General features: G+C 41.3%; 1 protein-coding gene across 2 annotated transcripts; it reads right to left on the bottom strand.

Annotated features, from left to right (window-relative positions):
* Window positions 1-4,284: 4,284 nt before the first annotated feature.
* misp3 (MISP family member 3) lies at window positions 4,285-8,813 on the bottom strand. Of its 2 annotated transcripts, XM_028407390.1 has the most exons (3): window positions 7,521-8,811; window positions 5,917-5,990; window positions 4,285-4,832 (listed from the first exon to the last, which is right to left on the bottom strand). In XM_028407390.1, the coding sequence occupies exons 1-3, from the start codon at window positions 8,596-8,598 to the stop codon at window positions 4,737-4,739; spliced, it is 1,248 nt and encodes a 415-aa protein (XP_028263191.1). In that variant the 5' UTR covers window positions 8,599-8,811; the 3' UTR covers window positions 4,285-4,736. The 2 variants fall into 2 exon arrangements, with proteins under 2 accessions (XP_028263191.1, XP_028263189.1); XM_028407388.1 differs by lacking the exon at window positions 4,285-4,832 and having other exon boundaries at window positions 4,839-5,990; window positions 7,521-8,813.
* Between the last annotated feature and the right edge of the window lie 15,735 nt (window positions 8,814-24,548).

The following is a 24,548-nucleotide window of genomic DNA, read 5'->3' as shown; positions in this document are numbered from 1 at the left end:
GTTGTGTTAGACATCCTCATATAATAATATAGTAAAAAAAATCATTTGGCTACAGGTACTGTGTGTCTATACTGCAGCCACACACAATGATGTCAAGAGGGCATGATTGACAGGAACAATGCACTCAAATCGGTTCACACATGCATCTTTGTTACCCTGTAGATTTCATCAGAGCAGATAAAGTAAGTTACTTACAAACTTACAAAATCTGAGAAGGTGCGCTGTTTAACAAATCGTGTGGCTGGACATGACAGTATTTTTTAAAGCTAGAAATTCAGGTAAGCTGACACTGAAGTTAACTATATCGAAAGTTAAAGATGAATGTGACTGATAGTATTATTTGAACAGACTTCTTTGCTGCAGAAAATGACCAGTACTGAATGTGTTGATAACAAAATCCTAAGCCAAAGGAACAAAGAAAAAAACCATTAAGGCACTCTTCTAAGCCTTAACTATCTTTCAGGTTTGTTTCTAACACAATATGTCTCATTGCCATGGTCTAGACCCAAATATTCGACAGAATATGCTCAGGTAAGCCTGTTCCCACTGAGCTGTAGCTTCACTGCCTTGTTTGCTTTCAGGCACGATTAAATTACTTTTCACACAAAAAGAGTGATGCTTATCAAAACGAAAAGAAAAAACCCATGTAAACTTACCTGCTGTAGTTTTGCTAAATATTCTCTAGAGGGCACTGTTTAAATACAATTTCAATGCCAATACTGTTGAGAGCCACTTAGAAAGCAGTTCCTCCTTTATAGTAAGAAAGCACATCCTGGATTCTGTGGATGATTGTGACCTTGACTAGCATGAAGCAATATCTGGAATACTATTGATAAGAGAACAATAACTGATTACTTTGATACTGTAGTAGATGAACAGCCATGCTCAGGAGAGCGTCAGAAAATAAGAAAGTAAAAGGACTGAGGGGGCCCCGAGATACACCTCCTACGTCTTTATGTGGTTTTTATGGTGGACAATAACCCAGCGGAGACCGGCTGTCATTGTACTTGAGGAGGCAGCACAGCAGAGTTTTATTACTTTTACTGGCCTCTATAGCTGCACAGAGCTGTCGATCAGTGGCTGACACACACACACACACACAGATAGAGAAAGTACTGACGTCTTGTACGGTATAAATTGCTTAATTTTATCCTGTCCATAATAACATCTGAGTCACTGTTTGGACTTCCTGTGTGGTCATGTGCATGCACAGTGGAGATATTCAGCTGCAGATAATGGCATTAGGCAAATCTGTTTGAACAAGAAGCAGAATAATGATAACAGCCCTTGGCGGTGTGAACGCAACATGTCGTTGTTGATTTGCACTCACATCACGCTGACTCATGGCAACCTTTCTGTGTGTGGGTCAGGTTGATATTGAATGACACAGGTAATCTTGATATCAATAGTCCCTTGAAAGTCAGCCCATAATGTGTCACCGATGTGTCAGCTTAAGGAGCGACTGAACTCGGAGGTGTGAGCTGAAATCTAAGACAATAACAGGTGTTAGCATTTCATCTAAACGTTCTGGCAGCCGTTTTGGATTCATAATTTAATTGTGAATGATGCATTCTGCTTCATTAATTTAGTAAGTAAAGACTACAGTAAAGGTTTAGGCAGATTAACTCCCGATTACACCCTGTAGATAATGACAAAACTTTTGCCATTTTCTGATTTTCTCAAGGCTTTACCACTGCCAATAGTTCACCCCTACCATCTGCAGCGGCGAGTGCCCAGCAATGCAACTCATTTAATAATTTAAAGTAAACAAAGGCAAAAGAAAATGTGGCTGCATAACTGACTTAATGCAGGCTGAGGGGAAAATCAGTGTGGGCTTGTACAAGCTTGCCTTCAGTTCAAATTAAAACATGAGAACTGCAACCCCCCAGTTTTTTTTTACTGTGATGATTGATCACCTCACTCATTCATCATCAGTTTAAACTGTAAAACTCCTGGGCTGCTTGCTGTCCTGTCTCATGTCAAAAGCAGATTCTCTCCTCAGTCAAAGGTTTTCATCCTTTGTTTTAGGATCCTAAGTAAGACTTCAGTCATGTGTGCTGATTGTTAACAACTTTACTCAATCCAGGTGTTGATTCTCTGTGACTCAGCTTTGCCATTTTATCCAAATCTCTCACAAACATCAAAACAAAAAGAGCACACACACCTGCCAGCCATTACCAGATACAAAAGGGCCACGTGTGAAGACAAAGAGTCAGAATAGAAACAACAGGGCAGGTGCTCAATGCGGGCACATGGAGCATGAATTTTAAACACCAACATACCTTATAATATAACTGGGTGAACCATAGCAACCAATATTAATAAAGAATGTAACATGGAATCAAACAAACACACACACACAGTGACATTTCATAGTATAGCCACAAATTTAATCCATTCATAATCTGCTTTTTATTCCTAGTGCTAATAATAAAGAAAGAAGCCTGACGTCCCTGTGTGTGGTTAACCTGCGAGAGGTGTGTGTCGTCTGACTTTGCACACATGGCTCACTTCACTTCGTCAGTCATCTTGGAAGATGACAAATAACGCTGCAGGTCTGCTCACCGGACCAGCTGTTTACTCTCTCGGTTTCTCCACCAGCAGTGGCCGACCGTCTGTAGCAGCTTAGCAGCGCTTAGCTACAGGGCACGTAAGGGCAGTGAGGGCACGTCGTGGATCATGTGACCAACCAACCAACATAAATATAAATCATTATTATTTTGTTTCATTTACTTTTATTATTTTGGGCCACACAGACCAACCTTCACACGCAATAACAATATAACATACTGTGGGTAGGATGCATGATCTGCATGCCCTCCTCTTTACTGAAGTCAGGATGCAGTAACATTCTGCTTTAAAAAAAGCACTTTGATGGTGTAAATCTTCTCATGTGTGTTTGATTTATGAGTCATTTATGAGTTTATACTTGTGAGAATCTAAGATTACGTTCTGATGACACTGTAGATAGTTCAACCTGTAGACTACAATTTAGAACATTTGATAAATGATTTAAACTATATTTTACCTCAGCTAGGCTCAAGCATAATGACTTTTTGTCTGTGTATGTCGCCCTGTGATGGACTGGTGATCTGGCTCGGGTGTACCTCCACCTCTTACCCGTAAATAGCTGGGATAGGCTCCAGCCCCCGGTGACCCTGCACTGCAGGATGAAGCGGGTTCAGATAATGGATGGATGGAGAAGAGGAAGCATCAAATAGCACTGTTGAAAAAGCTAAAAGTATACCTGCACTTTCATCCCACATTCACACATTCACACATGCCCTTTGAGTCTTCTCATACTTCTGTCCCCCAGACAATAAGGTATTACGTGAGTAATACTCTGGATGTGTCTCTCACGGTGCTGCTTTGATGACTTGGTGCCAGCAGGACTTTGGAAGATGTGATAAAGAAATCATGGAAATGAGTCGGGTGATAGTCAGGTGAAAGGGCTTATTATTGGGTCCACACATGTGAAAAGCAGTCAGATAAGACCTGGATGAGTTGCCATGTTTGGTAGAGTAAAAAAAGAAGGTATCTTTAAAGTTTGACTGGCATTACTCAGAAACAGAACATGCTGTATGTTTTACAAGCCTGGCAACCGGGGCGGCACGAGAGAAACTGCTGCCTGCTGAGGAATGAAGCTTATTAATAATTTTGAGCACTTAAGTTGCCGCTGCACCACCTTAATAACGTACTGCCAATGCCACTGCCGGCTCCGTCCAGTCAGAATGAGGTGATGAATAATTCACAGGAGATTGGGAGGTCACCAAAGCATGGTCTCCTCTCATCTATACACACACACACACACACACATACACAGAGGTCCACCAGGGTGTTTATGCTGCTCAATTCTAGCAAACCTGTATCCATGGTGACACAGTAAGAACCAAATGAGGACAGAACATAAAGCAGAGGACTGTTCTGAGGATCAGTGGCATTTATGTTGTGGCTAAAATATACAGTCATAGGAACTATTGCACACTTATACCCTAAATGCAGAGGTGTTTTCCCTTTGTAAGTTAGTGGGAGAGTGAGAATAAATAAACAACAGAGCAGCTTTGTGTGTGAATTATTCAGCTCTGAAACCTGTAATCTGGTCCGCAGCTCTGAAGTATTGTTGATTGTTAAATACATATGCATATTTTATTATATATATTTTATTGCAGTGATAAAATGACAAATTCATAATGCAGTCAAATACAACCTGTGCTTCTGAAACGGCCACAAAGTTCAACAACTCTCACACGATCAACGCTGTGTCAATAAAACCTGGAAAGCCCGAGTTATATAAAGACAGGGTTTATTGCATGACTGTTGAATTGGATTGCATGAGATTGTACAGGTGTAGTAATCCAGTGTAAGACGGCATCAAGCACATCACACTGCTGATGACACATGTCTGTTTAATTTAGAAATAATAAGCCGTTAAAGGAGTTCATTAAGGTTTGAATATCCAGTTCTTACACAATCTTCTCTCAGGTGCAGCATTACTTTTTACATTCATTGGTCTTGGAGTTTTTTTCTCCTCCTCTTTTCCTTCACTAAAGGACTCTTCAGACTTTTCACTCCACCTCCCATCATCTTCCTGTCTCCCAATCCTCCTGACCCCTTTAACAGCCTCAATCCCTGACCTCCTTCTCACTTCACATTCTGTCTCTTCATCACTGCTGCCTCTTTTTCTGTCTCTGCTCTCTTTATTTCAGCCCTCCTCTTCAAATATTTGTGAAGCTTTTTCAGTCATCATCCTTCTTGTGTCCATTGACCAGACCTGACTCCCAGTGCTGCACTAAAGGATTCTTCCGTCTGGGTGTCCGTGGACTCTGAAGCACCTGGGTAAAAAAAGAGAAGGGGACAGTGGCGGTAAGTGGTGCCTGCAAGGTAAAAGAGGAAGGAGCTAAAGAAAAAGAATTAAGCAGTAGATCTGATGTAGCAGGAATAATGAGAAAAAGAAAAGAATACATTTCCTTCCTCCAGAGGACATCTCTTCAGTTGAGCATCATTAGCACTGTAAGTCAAAGGGAGGTTAAAGAAACTGTTATCTCAGGCCAAATTCAGTATGACTAAGTCAACAGCAGAGGCCATTTTTCTTCCTTTATTCCTGAACCGTAATCAGGATCCAGGTCTGTGTGCATGAAGCAGATAATTAACCAGTAGAGACAGAGGGAGAGAAAAGGGAAGGGTATGAGACAGCCAAAGGAAAGAGAGCAAAATGTGGTTAATGCTACTGTCAATCTGAAGTGTGCCGCTAAAACCCTGTGTATCAATACCAAACTGACTTAAAGAGCTGACACCACAGAGCAGCACTCGACTTTAATCAGAGAGAGCACAGTTTCAAAGAGATGTGAGACCCACAAGGCAGGTAGCGGAAATCAGTAGGATTGTCAATTGACTCACTTCTTCCCTTCTATTGACTGCACACACACACACACACACAAATTCACTGCACCCCCCCCCCACCTCCTCTCAGTCTCAGGACTGTTTGCCTCCTTATCTACAGAGATAAGCTCCTTACTGTGGGTTCAGTATGTTATCAGATATTTGCGTCCCCTACTTGATGTGAAAGAGATGCTGACATCCTCCCAAGGGCCTTGGACCCATTAAAAACACAGTGTTATTTTAAACTAAAGTTCAAGCTGAACACTGCAAAGTGACCCTGCGATGTTGATTGATATAATAATTTTCCGTCTACACAGTAAATACTGCAACACAGCACAGAGTATGGAAGTGTGCCTGTGCTTTAACAAGCCAGCAACCAACACACTGACACAACAAAGCCTTCAGCTGCAGTCCAGGGAGACTCAGGGTGGTGATTTGCCTACATTTTCCTGCCATGTGTGCATATAGGTAGGGGTGGCGTGCTAATTCACACGGTAGAAAATCCTTAAGATTCATCAAGCAAGGAAACAGACACACCTCTGGTTGGTTCATCTTCTCCTCTTCGGTCTGACCTGGAGGCCACTTGTGAGTCTTGCCGACTGATTGTCGTGCTGCAACAACAGACAGGAGCAATTAATATCAGGATGGAAAGCAAAGACGCAAGGTGTTCCTGTGATTTTGTTTGTGCTTCACATTGTGAGCGACACGGCCTCCTTGAATCAAATTAACTGTGAACACGGTGAAGCAGTAGAGAGAGATGCGAAGAGACGGAAAAAGATCGCAGAGGGAATAGACTGAGAGAAAGATGAAGACTGGGAAATAGAAACTAAAAGTAGGCTGCCAATATAAAGGAATATAAAAATGTTATATAACTTCATGTATAAAGCAATTGCTCATTTTGCAACACTGAGTCATGGTCATACAAGAGCTGTGGAGGCACACCCTGGTCAGCATATCAGCCATTGTTCAGCCGAAGATGACTGGTGACATTTTCATTCTTACAGTCTTACACAGTCACAATAACACATTGGCAACCGTTCATACCAACACAAACACAAACAGCACTGCTTCCCAGCCTTTGCTGTCTGATGTGCCACAGGCCTGTCAGGGGAAATTTCAATAGGTGCACATACAAGTACATAAAAGTGGTTATAGTTAAAATAAGCTTAATTTAATCTGTAACATTGGTTTACAGACATGTTCACATCATATGATTGTTAATTTAGGAACCCAGCATATCCCAAGATCCATTGTGCACCAGTGAGAATACATCAGACCCTGCAGACAAAACTTTAATGGCCAAGGAGCATCAGATGCACTTCTCAAGGTTGCTGGATGATAGCAACAGCTAGTGGTGATGCAAATCTAAAATCCTCCATAGACTAGACAGTTTCATTTAACAACTGCTGTGGAACTGCTGTGTCAATGTGGCCCTGACACCGAGACACAGCTAATGTAGTGAATAGAACTGTCCAGAGAGCTATTTACACAGATTCCTTTTGTGTATCTTATCATTTTTTGCAAAAGTATTACAAATTGCATTGCACTTTCAGGACCAAGTTCATTTTTTTAAATGTATTTTTTAATAACTCCTGTCAGCAAAATGTGGGCGAGATTAGTGTCACATCTGGTAAGCACACAGGTTACTGTGTTTGATTTGAAATGTTGAAATTCATGTTCGATGTAAGGAAGTACCACGTAGCACTTTTCTGAAATGAGACACAGTTACAATCTTATTTTAGCCTCCTGTCAGCACATGCTGCCTGTTATCTGAACTTTCTGAATTTAGACTTCATCGCAAAATTGGACTCTTCCAGCACTCTTTTTTCATGCTGACACCATGCTGTCGAGATATGACCCAGGGTTTTCCTTGCCTCAGCTTCTGCAATTAATATGACATGATAGATGTTACATTTATTGTGGAGTCACAGATTTTTATTCTCCTGTTGCCCAGCGCATGGTCTCCAGTGCAAAATTATTGCTCATAACAGAGAACACTAGTTTTCCAAAGCTGTTTTGAAGTTTTCCACTGACCATGAGGAAAATGAAATAATGTGCTCGCTGGGCTGTTTCAGGGGGTTTTCATCATCTTACACACAAACACAAAGCATCCACACACACACACACACACTGACACCAACCTGCAGAAGGTCTCCCCTTGGATGAAGGCCTAGGTGTGTCAGGAACAGCCAGTCCATTCTCTGAATAAGAAAATGTGGGAGTCATTCCTTCCGTGCTGACTGCCCTCTGTCCTCCTCTCCCTTCTTCTTCTGCACCTCCTCTGCCTCCATACAGGCTGAGCCTCTGCTGGCGAAGCTGCTTCTCCCTCTCCTGGGCCTCCAAGATATCCTGCTTTACTTTAACTAAATTAGTTGAGGAGCGCAGCTTGAAAAAAGGGTTCTCCTTGGGTGCCACTTCCTCTTCCTTCTCATCTTCCTCCTGTTCTCTGTGACCAATATGTCCTTCTGTGTTGGAGGATGACGTGTAAGTATTTGTAGAGTCGACAACAGTCTCTGGTTCTGGTTTGACATGGTAGTGCCTCTGTACTGGGACTCTCAAGTTATTCTCTAAGATGATGACCTGATGACCTGCCCCCTCAGAGAAGCGTGGCCCTCGTGGAGAGGATTTATCTGAACCTTGTCCTTTGGCAGTGTTATCCATACATGAGCCCTCAATCGTGGATTCATCTGATGGCATGTCCTCCTGGTTCTCCAGAGTTAAACCATCACTGGCAGAGGACCAGGATGTGGTCTTACTTCTGCTGGGGATTGTAAGATCACTGGGTGTCTGAAAGGCCTCAAAAAGCTGTTTCCTCTCTTTTATCTGACGAACTGTGCCTTTGTCATAAAAGCCAAGTACTTTCCCCAGTTTGACCAGATCCTGCTCTCTCTGGGTCTCCTCGTGGATCTCATGCTGCATCTTTTTACCAGCAAACTCCCTGTCTTTGACTTGATACTTCTCAGACTTAGCAGGTAGTGACTGGCAAAGTACAGTTTTTCTTAAAGGGACCTCTACATACTCTGGAGCGGTGGGTAGATTCGGAAGCCCTCTGGACCTTCTCAGGCTGTGTTCTCGCTCTATTGTCCGGCGGATTTCCCTCTCAATGGGAGTCTCTTTGACTGTAGAGATGGCTGTGGTGCTTTCAAAAGTGCTGCATGGAGAGAAGTCAGCCGACAGTCCGCTGTCACTCTGGCTGTCATCACATGAGTCATTCTCCATCCTGGGGTGTCTGCTGTGTTTAAGAGACACACCGCTGCTATATTTTCCAGTCTTATGCTCCTGTGTTTGGACTGTTTGTGAATATCTTAACAGTCCTCCCTGGTGTTGCTGCCCAGCCGGCCTGTTTATTTGAAGTCCTCGGTGTTTCTGCCTTTCCTCGCCACCTGTTTGCTCATTTTCTCTCTCTGTACTTTCCCCCGCCCTGCTGTGCCTTTCTCTCACAGCTACAACACAGTCTTGAGAAGCTGCCGCACCCTCATTGGACAGCTCCATGGCAACGTTCGACAAAGGTGGAGATCTCTGGCCAAGCACCTGTTGTGGAGCTTCCTGGTTTACTCCCCTGGGGGCAGGTTCACACTGCCTTTGTGGCAACAGCCCCCCCTGCTGTTTGGGTGCAGGACTTGCAGCATGTGGTGGTAGAAAAGCCCTGTTAGTATTCCACTGCTGCTGACAGGACATTATTTCAACACTCACAGTCTCTTCTTCCTCACTTTCATCAGCAAAAGGAGGGGAACTCACAGAATTTGCATCATCTGAGTTGTCAGAAGAAAAATAGTGAGAAGGCTGTGACATATTTTCAGTTCTAACATGTTCCTCTGTACCCACATCACCTTCTGTCATTTCCTCTGAGGTTGATGACTCTACATGCTGATCAATGGACTCCACAAACTTGAGTGTCTTTGGCGATTCTTGACTATCCTGGCTATCAGGAGAGGTAAGGTCTCCTGCAGCATCTGAGATGACAACAACATCACTGATCCACTCTGTCACCTCACCTTCTAGGCAGAGACTGTCTTTCTCACAGTATTCTGCTGTTGATAAGGCACAGAGGGAAGGGGAAGGAGGGAAAGCCTCCTCACACAGATCAACAAGCTCCTCGTGCCTCTCTTCACTCTGTAATGCTGATAGTTTCCTGGACACTAGTTCTTGTGTTTTCCTGGGTGTGCACATACTAACAAATGTGGATTCCTGATTTTCCATTTCAATAATTCTCTCCTGAAGAGTTTTGATTTGAGCTTCAGGCTCCAGGAAGTCTATGTCCTCCTCAGGCTCTGCCTTGGGGGCCTTTTTGTGTTGCTGAGGAGCACTGTGGCTTAAGCTTGCACCCTCTTCACCCTGCACCCAAGGCTCATTGACAGCTTTGTCCAGTGTGCTGACAGGACCCCGCTCCTGCCGGGCCACAGGCTTTGTTGTCATGGTGACAAGTGTGCTGATGTAAAAGCGCTTCGGAACGGTCAGATTGGCCCCGAGCCAGTCAGTCTGAGTGAAAGCAGAGGGGAGAGGGGAACAGCAGAGCGATTAACAGAGCTCAACAACAAACCATTTTATATACTGTTATTCCAGCGCATGTCAAATGACTTGCTCATATTACCAAGAGGATGAATCACTGTCTGGTTTCACTGTGACATTTACTGAGGGACTGTGTTGTGCTTGCTGACATGTTTCCCTTTGTGTTTTTATACCTCATTCAGTTTGTGTTGCAACACAACAGAAAGTACGGGACACACATTTCAGAAGACATTAAAAATACAACATTGTTTTGTCATTTTGTCAAGATAACCTGCCTTTGCATAATGTGAGTTACAGTGTCAGCATGTCCTCAGACACACACGAAAAGATAGATCTATTGTTCCTAATAAATAAGTAAAATCTGGTCTTGTGGCTGATGTAGTGAACTTTTATGTTCATATTTGCATAAAACTACATGGTTATGTTTATTAAAAACATAATAAATTTTATTATACATATAATAAAATATATACCATCTTACAACATTGGACACATTTAACATGCCATGCCAAATTATGACTAGTTTCAGCCCTGGATGTTGCCACTTTGTGTTTTTCTTGGCTACCATAAAGACCGTCTTACATGATTGATGATCTCTTGAGAGCCCAGCTACGTAGCAAGGTAAGCACAGTGACTAATTGGTATAAAAAGGGAAGATTCTGTGCCATTGCTTTTGCACTGCTCAGAATTTAGCCTTATGTGCCCTAGGTGACTTTACATTATTCACCCTCCTTATCTGCACCTTGGTGGATGAATGATCTTGCACACAGGATTATCATGTTCATTAACCAGCGATGAGAAGGTTTTATCACAACACCAAAAATAATTGGATATCTTTTAAATGAGCATTGTTGAGAAGAATAAGACTGCAGGTTGATTTTCTTTTATACACCCACCTACATAATGTATTTCTTACATACCAGTGTTGGATTAGAGCAGTGTGTAGTGCAATATCAGTGTCCCACCTCTTTAATGGCAAATACAGAGACACAGAGTGGTTCTATTATTATACAACAGGCAGGATGTTTACAACACTGTGCTTGGCTTTAAGATGTAGGAACTACTCTACACCACGTGCAGCGTATAAAGTTTTCTGCTGAGCACACCATTCTTTAATCAGCTTATGGGACTGGGCATGGCTCAGTATAACAAACACAATCTGAACTAACAATAAGATTGTCCGCAGGGTGTACTCACTAAAGGGAGGTTGAGATCCTTTAATATCTGCTTTTTTCCTTTTCTACACACACACACAGTCTTGCCCTTTATCAGTATTATTGCCCTTCCACCCCCTCTCACACACACACACAAATCACTGTCATTTTCCACCCAGCCTGCATCCTGACAAACTCCCACTCCCATCCACGGTGATCCTTGCCAAGCCACTCTGACTCGGCTGGATTCCAGCACTGTGGCTGATCATTAATGTAGACTACACAGCAGTGGGGATGATTTGTTTCTGATGAACTGGGACCGATGGACAGATAAGATACACCCCTTCATGTGGAGATTATAAGGGATGACAGCGTGACATGGCAGGCAGAGCGGGGAGTGTGTGGATACCACAGCGGAACAATGTAGCCTAATGTTAGAAAAAGAGCATTGAGCTAATGGGGATGATGTGAGGAAAACCTCACCAGCAGCATACTGGGTTTACTGTGGCTCCTCTATTCGAGCTTCCATTTACTGCCAACGCTGTATACAGCAGAATATTGTCAACCCTTGTCTTAAAAAGTTTATAAAAATATGTTTGCATGATGAACTCATCGTACTCTGTCACACAACAGCTACACAAACAACTTATTACTGAGCACACAAAATGCTCCATTATGCAATGTAGCCTGGCTGATGTCCGACTGGACGTTTTCTCATGAGCCATTAGTGAGGGCGGTGTTTTGGGTAGATGCCATTTCTTCATTATTACTTCATTATTGTGTGAATGAGAAATAATTTCAGCTCATTAAATTAGTTCATGCACACTGCACCTTTATACATCTCAGACAAAGAAAACAAATGGAGACTATGTTCCCTTATTAGCACTGTACAGCACCGGGATGTTTTAAATACCCTGAAATATCAACACTGACACCTGCCACTAGATTGGTAACATTCTAAATACTTATTACTTGTTTTGTGGCGGCACATATATCACTTTTCTAGCAGAATCTGACAGATTATTTTGCCCCAAAACAAATATTAGATCCATGTTTTACAAAACACATATCTCCTCAACATTCTGACACTAAAACTGTATTTTACAGAATAAATCAGGAGAAGAGACGTCTGACATCTGTCTCATCTGCAGCTTTTCTGAGATCTGAAAGCAAATATTTACAAAATCATGGACATCATCATAGATAATTATTTTAACTGTAATTATACTTCACTTTATGCAGCCTGTTCCCTGCTACGAGTCCATTTACACGTCAGTAGAGACTCTTGTGGTTCATAAAATGTAGCATAATAATAATAATTAATTCCCTACATGAATTGGAGCAGCAAAAACAGGGCATAGTGAGAAGCTGATTGTCTAAATGGGTTAAACTCTGCAGCAAATCTGTACTTAAACTATTCAATTCACCCACATCTGAAGAAATCCTGCTGGAAACAAACAAGCTTAAACCATTAATACAATGAGCCTGCAACATCACTGCAGAGAAACAAACCCCTTGTTTGTATTCATTGATGCAATCTGACAGCTTTAAGTATGAACTGTGGCACGTTCTAATAAGACGTTTCCTGCACGTGTGCTGCAAAAAATGAATGGGACTATACAGTACATCTAATGTGACATGTTGTCTTGATGCACAGGCAGAAGTTCTCCAACTAAAAAAGGATTGCAAGAGATTGCGGATTACAACTTCATTACATAAAAGGCTTGTGTTTTGCTCATTATCTACAAAGGGCCTAATTTAAAAAAAAAAGAACAGCAAAATCATGATCATCATTAAAAATGCATCTGCAACAGGCCTTACAAACAAACTTGCCCTCCTTTTTGAGGTCAGCTCTGTCCTACGGTAGAGTAAGATTTGAGGACATTTGACAAAAATGCAAAAAATGCAGCAAACTTCATATTTAATTTACAGTAAGCTCTGATGTAGATTAATATTTGTTGACAAAGTTTTTTGCACATTTTGCAGTGATATGTCAGTGTGACAACAAAGTTACATTAAGAAACAGTGGTCTCATCAAACCCAACTATTCAAACTGTTTTATTTATTTGGCAGAATATATGAGTTGATTTAATAAATAGAAATTATACATACCTTTTTACAAATGCTTTGAAGATGCCCTCCAAATGACAGATACAAATCTCTGAGAATACTTGTTTCAGGTCACTGATGTTTAGTCAACACAAAAGGAATCTGTTGTGCCTGCAGCCCCAGAGACTCACCGCCTGCATCTCCTCTGTTGTACACACACTACACCATTCGTGCACGCCCTCATTTGCATATCATTGCACACACATTCACTAACACATGGTAAGAATGAGTGTGTGTGCACAAACACGTGTACTGGAGGCTTACCCTACTGCTGTGGATTTGAAAATGTATGCAAGTAATCCAATTAGTCTGGAAAGCATGTTAATTTTTACACCATGCAAATGAATAAAAAACAATGCACCAAAAATATAGGCAGGGAGATGTGATCATATCACTTACATCTGTGATGAAAAACATATGGCAACATTATGCAGATCAACAAAATATATGCTTTCAATGAATGCAAACTCCATTGAGTCACAACTAAATTTTAAAGGATCAGTACACAATTTATTTTCTATATTTTTTAATCAGAATCAGAATCAGAAATACTTTATTGATCCCAGGGGGAAATTGCTTTCATTCCAGGTGCTCCATGTATACTCAAAAAACAGGTTAGAAATATAAAATAAGGTAGAGTAGTAAAAGTAAAATAAAAATAAAACCTAATAAATTCTAAACATTAATAAACATTCAAGTAGAATCCAGGCAAGTGAAGACTGATAGTCATATATAATACAACTAATACTGTGTGCAGTATTACAATAAATCTACAATAATCTGATCTCAGAGGGAGGAGTTGTACAGTTTGATGGCCACAGGAAGGAATGGCCTCCTGTGGCGCTCAGTGGTGCATTTAGGAGGGCGCTCAGTGGTGCATTTAGTGGATCAATAATGATATTTAACGACACATTTTAAGCTATCTTTGTGTTTGACATGTGTTATGACATCCAATATGTCACTTGTCACTGTGTCAAATGTTTTGTAATATTTTATTTCAGCTAGGGGTCAGCTATTAGATAAAGATCATGGTTTGTCTCACACACACACACACACACACACACGGCCAGAAGTAAAGTTCCAAAAGACAAATTCTTCTACCTGCTTTATATATAAGTATAGGCAAAATCCGGTGTTATTCAGGCACAGTGAATGTTAAAGTGTTCAGTTTGGTGACTACTGAAGTACTGTTAGGTGTGTTTTGTGTCGCTGTGTTTTGTTTTCCTTCTTGTTGTCCTTGGGTCTTTTGGTGCATCTTTTCTTTCACTCTGTGCGACTGTTGATTTTCAGCTCTGCCTGTGTTAAATCTGACAAAAAATATGCAGTACAAAGCTGGATCTATGAGAGCTACACAAACATGCATGAATAAAATGCATTGTTTTGTGCATTTCTGACACGTTCCATGTTCCCGCCCACTCTACTGCACTACATCAGGAAGCTATTTGTTAAATGCTAACAAAGAAAGAGGACCAACCCCAGATAGCAGGTGAATGTGACCTACTTCTGGCATTGATATAACACTGGTGGCCTTCATCTGGCCCTGATGAAATGGATGTGAGCTTCTAGTGGCCCACATCATATAAGGTTCATGTTTTGGTGGAAATATGGCTACTGGCCTGCTTGTGGCTCAGATAAGGCAAACAGATGTGGATTACTTGAGTGCCGTCATTCCACTCCAGGAGGCCAGATAAGAGCGCTGAAGTTAGACAGATTTGGGCCACACCAATTTTGCTAGCTGGGAAAAAAGTCACTCATGGTGTCTGCTTATTAGCAGAATCTAAGAGTACGCAAGAGGACATCTCTATTTATTACAAAATAATGAAATAATGGACGACTCAGGATAGTTATATTGAAGGTGAAAGTGTCTGAATTTATATATATATATATATATATATATATATATATATATATATATATATGACCTTCATGTGTCTCTCAGCTGTTCTATTTTCCTGGACTGCTGCTGGCTCTCAGGCTGCTCTTGACAAAGCTTCATGTTCAGATCCATCACAACAGGTGCAGGCAGGTCATCAGACTTCAGCTCTCCTTCTGCTCCAGATTCCTGTTCCAGGTACAAGTCCATATAATGCCTCTTAACTGACTTCACAACCTCACAGCATTACCACACAGTCTGGAGAGAACAACTGCAGGGAATAAGGCCCATCTGCCCTCAAAATGATGTGGAGCCATGCAGAGGATGAACCAGCTATTCACCGGAGGAGCCGAGCGGATCACAGTTATCTGACAGAGGAGCGTGACGGCACACAGCAAAACCTCTTACCGAGTCTGTGTTGATAGCTGATATTATTCTGTGTGCTCAGAGTAGCCAAACATGGCTTCTTCTGTCTGATTTCCTTCACCTAAACTGCATAAATAATACTGTATCACTAATCACTAACTCACCTTTTTGGTTGCTTTGAGGCAGGCTTTATGTTGTCTAATGTTGTCATATGTTAAAGTATGAATTCTAAATGCTACTGACTCAATAAATGAGTGTGTGGAAGTACAGATTCTCTCTAGATCATCATGTTCAATGTATCAAAGCTGACTTCTTGATATGGACAAAGATTCTAACATCACAATAGGTGGAGACATCTTCTGAGCCTTGCTGCCATTGTCTCCTATGTCCTCAACTAAAGGTGGGTCACCCTCACTGACAGCAACAAATGCCCATCTGCCCTCCAATCCATCAGTACCCAGCTGATCCAAAGGCTGGGAGACGCCGTCTAGCTCAAACTCATCAGACAAAGGAGAGTATTGGAAAGGAGAGCAAACATGTCTGTGTGGGTGAAATTGTACTTTTTACAGCAGGTATTTTATAGAGCAATGCTGTATAGTAAAAGTTAATAATCTATGGATACATCCTACTACTGTGCAAATACAGAAAGTCAGTGAATGAGAAAGGTTTGTTCTGTGTTGAAACTTTGAGCCCTGTGTTTTCCGAGATGGTGTAATCACAGACACAACAAACGAGTACGTATGTGTAATCAGACTTAAGGCTCCGACTATCTGTTATTGTTAGTAGCACTTCTGCCTAAGTTGTGTGATTTATTATGTACCATCTTTGTTATGCCAGACATAATAGAGATCCTCAAATACAACATTATTTTTTTAATTATATTTAAAAACGTTACAAAATGAAATGAGTGAATAAAAGCAATCAAATGGTATACCAGGTTCATCTTTACTATAGATTTATACTTGGGACATCGAGGTAAAGACTGCCTTAGCCTAGCCCTAACCATCATCTGCCATATATCATTTGATTTCATGACATGGTGCAGGGAAAGCTAAACTGTGTCTACATGACATGCAAAACATGCCTGAAGTGGCACGTATAGTGCAGCAAAGATGAGGATGCTGCCTTCCAGTGTCACCTAATGTTGACATAGATGCTGGGTGTGTAGGAAATGTTGTAAGAGGTTGCACTACCATTGGAGAAAAGAAATGCTGGAATGCTGTCTCCGTGTTTAAGGAACACCAGATGAGCAGGATCGCTCAAGCTGCCAGCAACTAATGCCCATCTGCCCTCCAAACGATGAGGAACCAGTTGATCCAAAGGCTGGACCAAGACCTCACAGGCCCGAGGAGCCGACCGGCTTACAGACATCAAACAGAAGAATGTGGAGGAAAACAGAACATTCATGTCTGCACAGGGTGAAATCAGACTCTGTGTGAAGATGTCCTCTTTATTATGTCACAGCAAGAACAGTGCTTCCTTTGCAGAACAACTTGCATCAAGTGTTGCAGCACTATCAGTAAACATCAATGATCTACGTGTATGTTTCATTATTGTGAAATAAAAAAAAGTTTCGTAAGGGCCAATTCTGATACTCCACAGTGTCCTTCCATGTTTTGAAACTGCATTACATTATTTGCCAACAAGTTGTTTTTTTTGCCATTTTTCCGATACTTAAAGATATATTCACATTAATAATGTGATATTTTAATATTATTACGACCTATACATTTATCATGCTATTGCAATAAACCTTGTGATAACAATATAATATTGATCACATAATGTTTTGTTTATTTGAAAAATGAGTAATGTATCGTTTTTGGAGACATCAGTTTAATTATAGCAGCAAGTTTCCATCTGTGTGATTATACAGGAATTTTATTACATTCTTTTATATCCTGTATCCAGTCCTTACATTTACATTGTCCTCTAAGTAGACGAAAATTTTGTAACAAAGTTTCGATTCTCTGTATGTCCAGCACATATAGCAGATTTGACAATAAAGCTGACTGTGACTCTGTTTCCTTAAATAACAACAAACGAAACTTTACCTAACTTCTGCCATGTTGGATCTAAGGTTCTCTGATTTGAGGATGCACTGACTCCATGAGAAGCTGCACACTTCAGCATTTACAAAAGTATTGATTTTGATTTATGTGGCCAAGAAGATGATTAGGAGTCTCTCTTTAGGCATATTGTCTTTGAATCTTCTCTCCTCTGGTGATCTGTTCAGGACAAAGTTCCTTGGTAGGATCCATCAGAACAGGGGGATGCATGTTCAGACACTTTGCTTGAGCCTTGAACTCCTCCATCTCCTTCTCCTCCAACTCTCGTCTTCTGCTGAACAGGTACATACGCAGCGGTTTCTTCGAGCTGTCGTCAAACCTCATCAGAGCACAGTCAGGACAGGAAGTACTCAGGAAAGTGACAGTGATATTATATTCTTCAAATGCGAAACTGCTGCCTTCTAGTGTGATGTTGGACGTCAAGTATTGACAGCTGTCGTTAGACCTGAAGCTGCGGATGAAAGAAAGTTTGGAGGTGTCGCTGCTGTTGGCAAAGTTAATGGTGGCACTGTCTCTGCGCTTGACGTTTTCCTGGTATGCTAGATCCGCCAGACTGACTGCAACCGCTGACCGTCTGCCCTCCAAATTCTGGATACTCAGGCCATCCCGAGGCCGGACCAGGTCCTCACAGGCCAGAGGAGCTCCATGGCCCAGAGACGCCCAGCAGAAGAGAGCAATGACATACACAGCAAACATGTCTTTTGGTTATTTACCACACTGTGTGCAGGTAGTGTTCATGTATGTCTATGACACAGTGGAGTACACTGCTGGAAACAGCCACTTTTATAGTTTGACAAAGTTAAGATTTCACAATAGGGCTGAGCAGAGTCCATTTGTCCATCTGTTTATTTTGTGATTGTGAAATATATACACAGACAGACAGTACATGCTGCTGACTGACATAAAACACAGTTACTACAGTTTAAAAGATTTCTATTTTATTCAAAATAAAACAGAATGTGACAAAATGCAGCTGATGATGCTGTGTCAGCATGTCCAAAATTTTATTTGGACAAAAGAAGTTATAATTTTCTTTCAGTCCTTCTGTCCTGCTGTTTGATTTGCTGTCTCTTCAGGACAAAGTTCTTTGGTAGGATCCATCACAGCAGGTGGAGGCATGTTCAGACATTCCACCTGAGCTCTGAACTCCTCCACCTCCTCCAGTGTTATCTGTCTCCTCCTGCTGAACAGGTAAAAATGATGCCGCTTCCCCGATTCCACATCAAAGCTCAGCAACACGCAGTCATGGCAGGACGTATGGATGAAGGTAGTGCTGACATTGTCAAAGGTGAAGCTGCCACCATCCAGAGAGACGTTGTAAGATGCATAGTGACAGGTGTTATTTAAACGCCTGCTACGTTTAAAGGTGATGCTGGTCTCGTTGCTGTTGCTGGAGAACCTGGCAGTGGCGCTGTGTCCGCTTCTCAGTCGTTCCATGAATGGTAGATGGCTCAGGCTGCCTGCGACCATGGCCCGCCTGCCCTCCAACCGGTGAAGATCGAGTTGACTCAAAGGCCGGAGCAAATCTTCACAAGGCCGAGGAGCTGAACGGCTCACAGACACAAAGCAAAGGAGAACGACACACACAGACAACATGACTCTGTGTGTTGATCCCATAATCTGCTGCATGTTGTTGGAATAGTTACTTTATGACTTGATATGGATGGTTTTGTCTTTATATACTTTTCAGTTTCACAATACAGAAAATACCAGAGACCAGAGTCCTTTTGTCATTGGGGTTTCTGTGATTATGAAACAAATCAATGTTCTTAGTACTTTTGTTTGGACTGGATGCTCCTCCTAGTGCCTTTATTGTTGATCAAACACAACAAAGGTACTGTTTGTACTGTTTTGGTTCTGTATTCTTTTCCTGGTTTGAAGTTGTGCTAATATTCACTGTTTGAAGGATTCTAAAGTGGTTTATATTTTACTTTAGTGATATCAAATAATGCCTGAAACAAAACCATATCAATCAAAATCATTTCTACTCTCACCATATTGAAACTGCTGGAGCATGTTTGCAAAACTACACAAACAATGATTCATTCAATAATTCATTTTCTTAGTAGAATTTCTTTAGCAGCGTATTTTTTTTAACCAAACAGCAAGAGAAAAAAAAGCAATAACAAATGGAGTTTCTTACGTGGCTGCTAGAGGCCATCCCTAAAAGTGAGACAGAGTGTCCGTGAAGTCAGCCACAGGTTTCTGCAGAGCCGGTTTAATGTCTGTGGGAGGTTCTGATGATCACCATGTTGGCAATGTAACAGTGCGCCTAAACTCCGAAGACAGATGAAGAGCTGAGGCAGAGCTGAGGCAGGCAGGCAGTCGCAAAAGCAGGATACTCATTCTGTCAGAACTCACCTGTCCCTTAACGCAGCCACGCCCATAATAATGCAGAATTTTGAGTCTTAATATATTCTGTAGAGTTGTCACAAAAAAGGAAACTCATCAAGACCAAAACTTTTGTGAACCAGGCTGTAAATATGTTGACTTCTGCTCTAAAGATGGCCATTTTTACATGGGAGTCAGCCCCTAGAGGGTGCAGGGGGAACTGCAATTTTTAACACTTCCAAATGTTCTTCACTTCTCAGCCTTGGAGATATCCACTTTAAAAAATCCCTGTAGACCTACATGTTAAAATGTCCAGCAGTAAAAAATATCATTTCATCAATCCATACATCAATAAATTGTACAAAACATAAAAATGATGTAGGCCTATTCAATACAATAAAAACAAAATATCTGGATTGATTTCCTGTTTTCATTTTAGATGCAAGCCTGCCAAGGTGACTGTACTTCTGCTCATCCTCTGAATTTTCAGCCCAACTTGTGTGTCCCCTTTGAATAAACTTGTAAAGTGTACATTTAGTTTCCAGGTACTTCTTTAGATACACAGCAAGAATGGCCAGCAGGTCTGTGACACCGTGCACATCACAATCTGCTGAAAAAGCAAAGTTTGTATTTTCAGCTCCAAGTCCACAGATGTAAAGCTTTTGTGACAAATCAAAGATCGATTTTTGTTAATCATTTTAGAGAATTTCCACAGATGAATCCGCTCCACCCCCTTAGTAGTTGTCCCCAGCTGCCCGCACATCTGCCCCACACAGTCTATCAGCTGTCCTGTTTTGCCTGTTGATCATAATCCCAGCTGCTTCATGCTCCTTCGGTTCTACTTTTACACACATTTACTATTATTTTAAGACTGTTAGCTTGTTAATGATGTACAGTGAAGAAAGGAAGTATTCGAACACCCTGCTATTTTGTTTTTCCACTTAGAAATCATGGAGGGGTCTGAAATTTACATCGTAGGTGCATGTCCACTGTGAGAGACATAATCTAAAAAGAAAATCCAGAAATCACAATGTATGATTTTTTAACTATGGTATTTATTTTTATTAGACAGCTGCAAATAAGTATTTGAACACCTGTCTATAAGCTAGAATTCTCACCCTCAAAGGCCTGTTAGTCCACCTTTAAAAAGTCCACCTCCACTCCATTTATTATGCTAAATCAGATGCAGCTGTTTCAGGTCGTTAGCTGCATAAAGAAACCTGTCCACCCCATACAATCAGTAAGACTCCAACTACTAACATGGTCAAGACCAAAGAGCTGTCCAAAGACATCAGAGACAAAATTGTACACCTCCACAAAGCTGGAAAGGGCTACGGAGAAATTGCCAAGCAGCTATGTGAAAAATGTCCACTGTTGGAGCAATCATTAGAAAATGGAAGTAGCTGAACATGAATGTCAAGCTCCCTCGGACTGGGGCTCTATGCAAGATCTCACCTCGTGGGGTCTCAATGATCCTAAGAAAGGTGAGGAAACAGCCCAGAACTACATGGGAGGAGCTAGTCAATGACCTGAAAAGAGTGTTTCCAAGGTTACTGTTGGTAATACTCTAAGACGTCATGGTATGAAATCATGCATGGCAGATAGTAACCAAGTAAAATCTGAATTTAATGCATCAGGAGAATAAATCTTTACCCGAGCCGAACTAACAAACATAGTTAGTTGTATCTTAAATGACAATTTATTTATTTCATAAGATTACACATCCAATGGTTCATAACCATTCACCTTGTACAGTTTAGGTGTTCAGTTACTAGTTCTGTCAGATTTTTCAGTTTTTCTGTCCCTCTGTTTTCTCTTCTGTTTTACCAGCTGTCTCTTCAGGACAAAGTTCCTTGGTAGGATCCATCACAGCAGGTGGAGGCATGTTCAGACACTCCACCTGAGCTCTGAACTCCTCCATCTCCTTCTGCTCCAGCTGTCTCCTCCTGCTGAACAGGTAAAAATGCTGCCGCTTCCCAGACTCCACGTTCATACGCATCAGCATGCAGTCATTGCAGGACGTGTGGACAAAGTTTGCAGTCAGGTTGCTTTTGTCGGTCCCATCATAGCTGAAGCTTCTGCCATCCAGGGAGATGTTGTAGGATTTGTACAGGCACGTGTTGTTTAAACTGATGCTGCTAGTGTAGGAAATGTTGGCATCAGTGGTGTTTCTGGAGAAGTTGACAGAAGCGCTGTCCCTTTGTTTAAATCGCTCCAGGAACGGGAGCTGGTTCAGACTGCCTGCGACCATAGCCCACTTCCCCTCCAACAGTTGGAGGTTCACCCCATCTAAAGGCCGAACCAAGTCTTCACAGACCAGAGAAGCTGAATGGCTCACAGAGGCCAAGCAGAGGATAGTGATGGCACACACGACAAGTTTCATGTTGTTGTCACCTCAAAGTTAAAATGTGGCTGGTGCAGTAATCTGCACAGTTTTATAGACCTCCTAGTCTGGTCCCCCCTAGTACAGGACTAGTTTCACAATCGGGGAAAAAACAGGTCTGATTCCATGTGTGGATTCCGCTCTTGAGAAAGAAGTAATATTTCGAGTAATGTCTGTGCGTAATTATTGTTTACACTTCTGTTGCTCTAGTCCACGGTGCCCCACCCTTTATTCAACCTTCATTATTTACTGGTTGGGAAACACTGCTCCAGTTGGCTCTTTGCTGTGGTATCATGAACTACAAACATGAGCTCTATGTAGGCTACATAAACACTTGTTATACATACATGTTGTACAAACTCGGCGCTCAGTGTGTCTTTCTTCAACTAACACAAACAAGTGGCTGCGTGCCATTAAATCCATGCTGGGAGGGAACAAATTCTGAAAATCACCTTTTTTCTATTAAGGTCCATGTGGCAGCTCTGGCCGTCGCCATCTTGGCAGTCTCTGGCCCTGCCTCACTCCTGGTTAATCCAAAGAGGTGGAGTACAAGTGGAGCAGATGACACCTCTGCAAGAAGTCAAGGTGATCTACTCAAAAGTCACACCTATGCATAATATTAAAATTAAGTAAGAAATTATCTGCAGACTTGATTGTTGACATGTTTATTTATCCTGTAAAGTTGGACTGACTCAACCTCAGGTAACCTCATAGATTGGTTGGCTACTTGGTTAGTGTAAATGCATGAGAGAACAGTGATCCTCTGCCCACCGTCTTTCTTTCAAAGATGTGGTTTATGGTCTTTTTACATCACAATTACTCATAATTTGTATGTATCTCTCATGTATTGTTTTTTTTCCTGCAAACAGCAAGAGCAGCACTGTATAACAAAGTAAGCAATTCACTTATTGAGTGTCTATTTGGTTTGTTCAATTTCACAGCACATACCTGCTTTAAACTTAGAATTGATTTCCACTTCTGTCTCATTAAATTTGCTTCTTAGCTTTGAAATAAAGTTTCTTCACACTGAGCTGTCTGCAACCTCTGGTACACAGAAACCCCACATCTATCAACCACCATTATATTATGGTAGATGTGATGGTTGTGTTGAGAATATTTGTCTACAAGTACTCTAGTTGGATCAGAAACCTTCAGTTATGCAACACTGTCAGTGCCAGAGGGCAGAGTCCCATCTCTCTGCCAACTCCGGGATTGTGAAATTAGATTTTTTTTGAAAACTTCAAGTCTGATTTAATTATAGATTAAAGATGAGCATACATATTTCCAGATCATGAACAGGTCATGAATTTATTTACATTGAATCAAAGCTGCAGTCTTATGGGATCTTTGATAATGAGGCCTTCGTTTTAGTTGTGAGTTATATATTTTATTTATTAACAAGCAGAACAAAGAACACAGAGTGTACATGAAGACAGATGACAAGATCACTTTCATTAGCAAATGAGCTAATAGAAAAAGAAACAAACATAGCATTTCCAATGACTTAAAATGGGGTGACTATGTCCAGGGTCAGCAGCACACAGTCTGGACAGGATGCATGGAGGACAGCTGCAGTAAAGTTACAGGTGTGCACCCTCATTGTAACGATGTGGCCTTCCTCTGCGATGGTGTGTAGATGATATCCTCATTTATCACCGATGTGGTCAGCTAGTCTGTATAAGGAGTTGTGGAAATCAACATTTATACCTTCTCTTCTTTGTAGACTGCATGCAGCCGCAGGCTCCTTTTGACTGCCTGCAATTAGAGTCCATCTTCCAACAAAATGTGAGTATCGACCCAATCAAATGGTCGGACCAGGTGCTCACAGACACAAGACAGAGGACGGTAAGTAGCAGCACAGCAGACCTGTTGTGTTATTGCTGTTGTTGGGATATTTATCTCAGCTGTACTCTTTCACAGTGAAAAATGCAGCTGATGAAAAAGCATTCTTGGTTTTAGAGCTTCACAAACATTTAGTTTTCCAACATGTAAAATTCCATTGCAGAGTCATCATGTGGACTTTAAGTAATGATAACATATCGTTTACACAGGATGTGGTCTGATTAGTCATATAGTGTTTATCAAATGAAATGGAAAAATACTGCTTAACAAGTTGTACTTTGGAACTTTGTAAATGTACTTCATTTACAGTATTTAAACTGGAACAATAGCCTACAATATACTATGGATTTTATGCACTCCAATTTGCAGACTTAATAAATAAATTGATAACTGATCTTTCAGATGAGGGTCTGTCTCAAATTTTGTGACAAACTGGGGAAATGAGGACCTTTGTATAAAATGTGATTTTTAATACAAATCAGCTGTGAGGTCCGTCTACACCTCTGTCTTCTATTTTTTTTGTTCTGAAAGAG

This window comes from Parambassis ranga, chromosome 1, assembly GCF_900634625.1.
Source record: "Parambassis ranga chromosome 1, fParRan2.1, whole genome shotgun sequence".
In the NCBI taxonomy this organism is placed as follows: Eukaryota; Metazoa; Chordata; class Actinopteri; family Ambassidae; genus Parambassis; species Parambassis ranga.
This window is presented reverse-complemented; position numbering and strand designations above follow the sequence as displayed.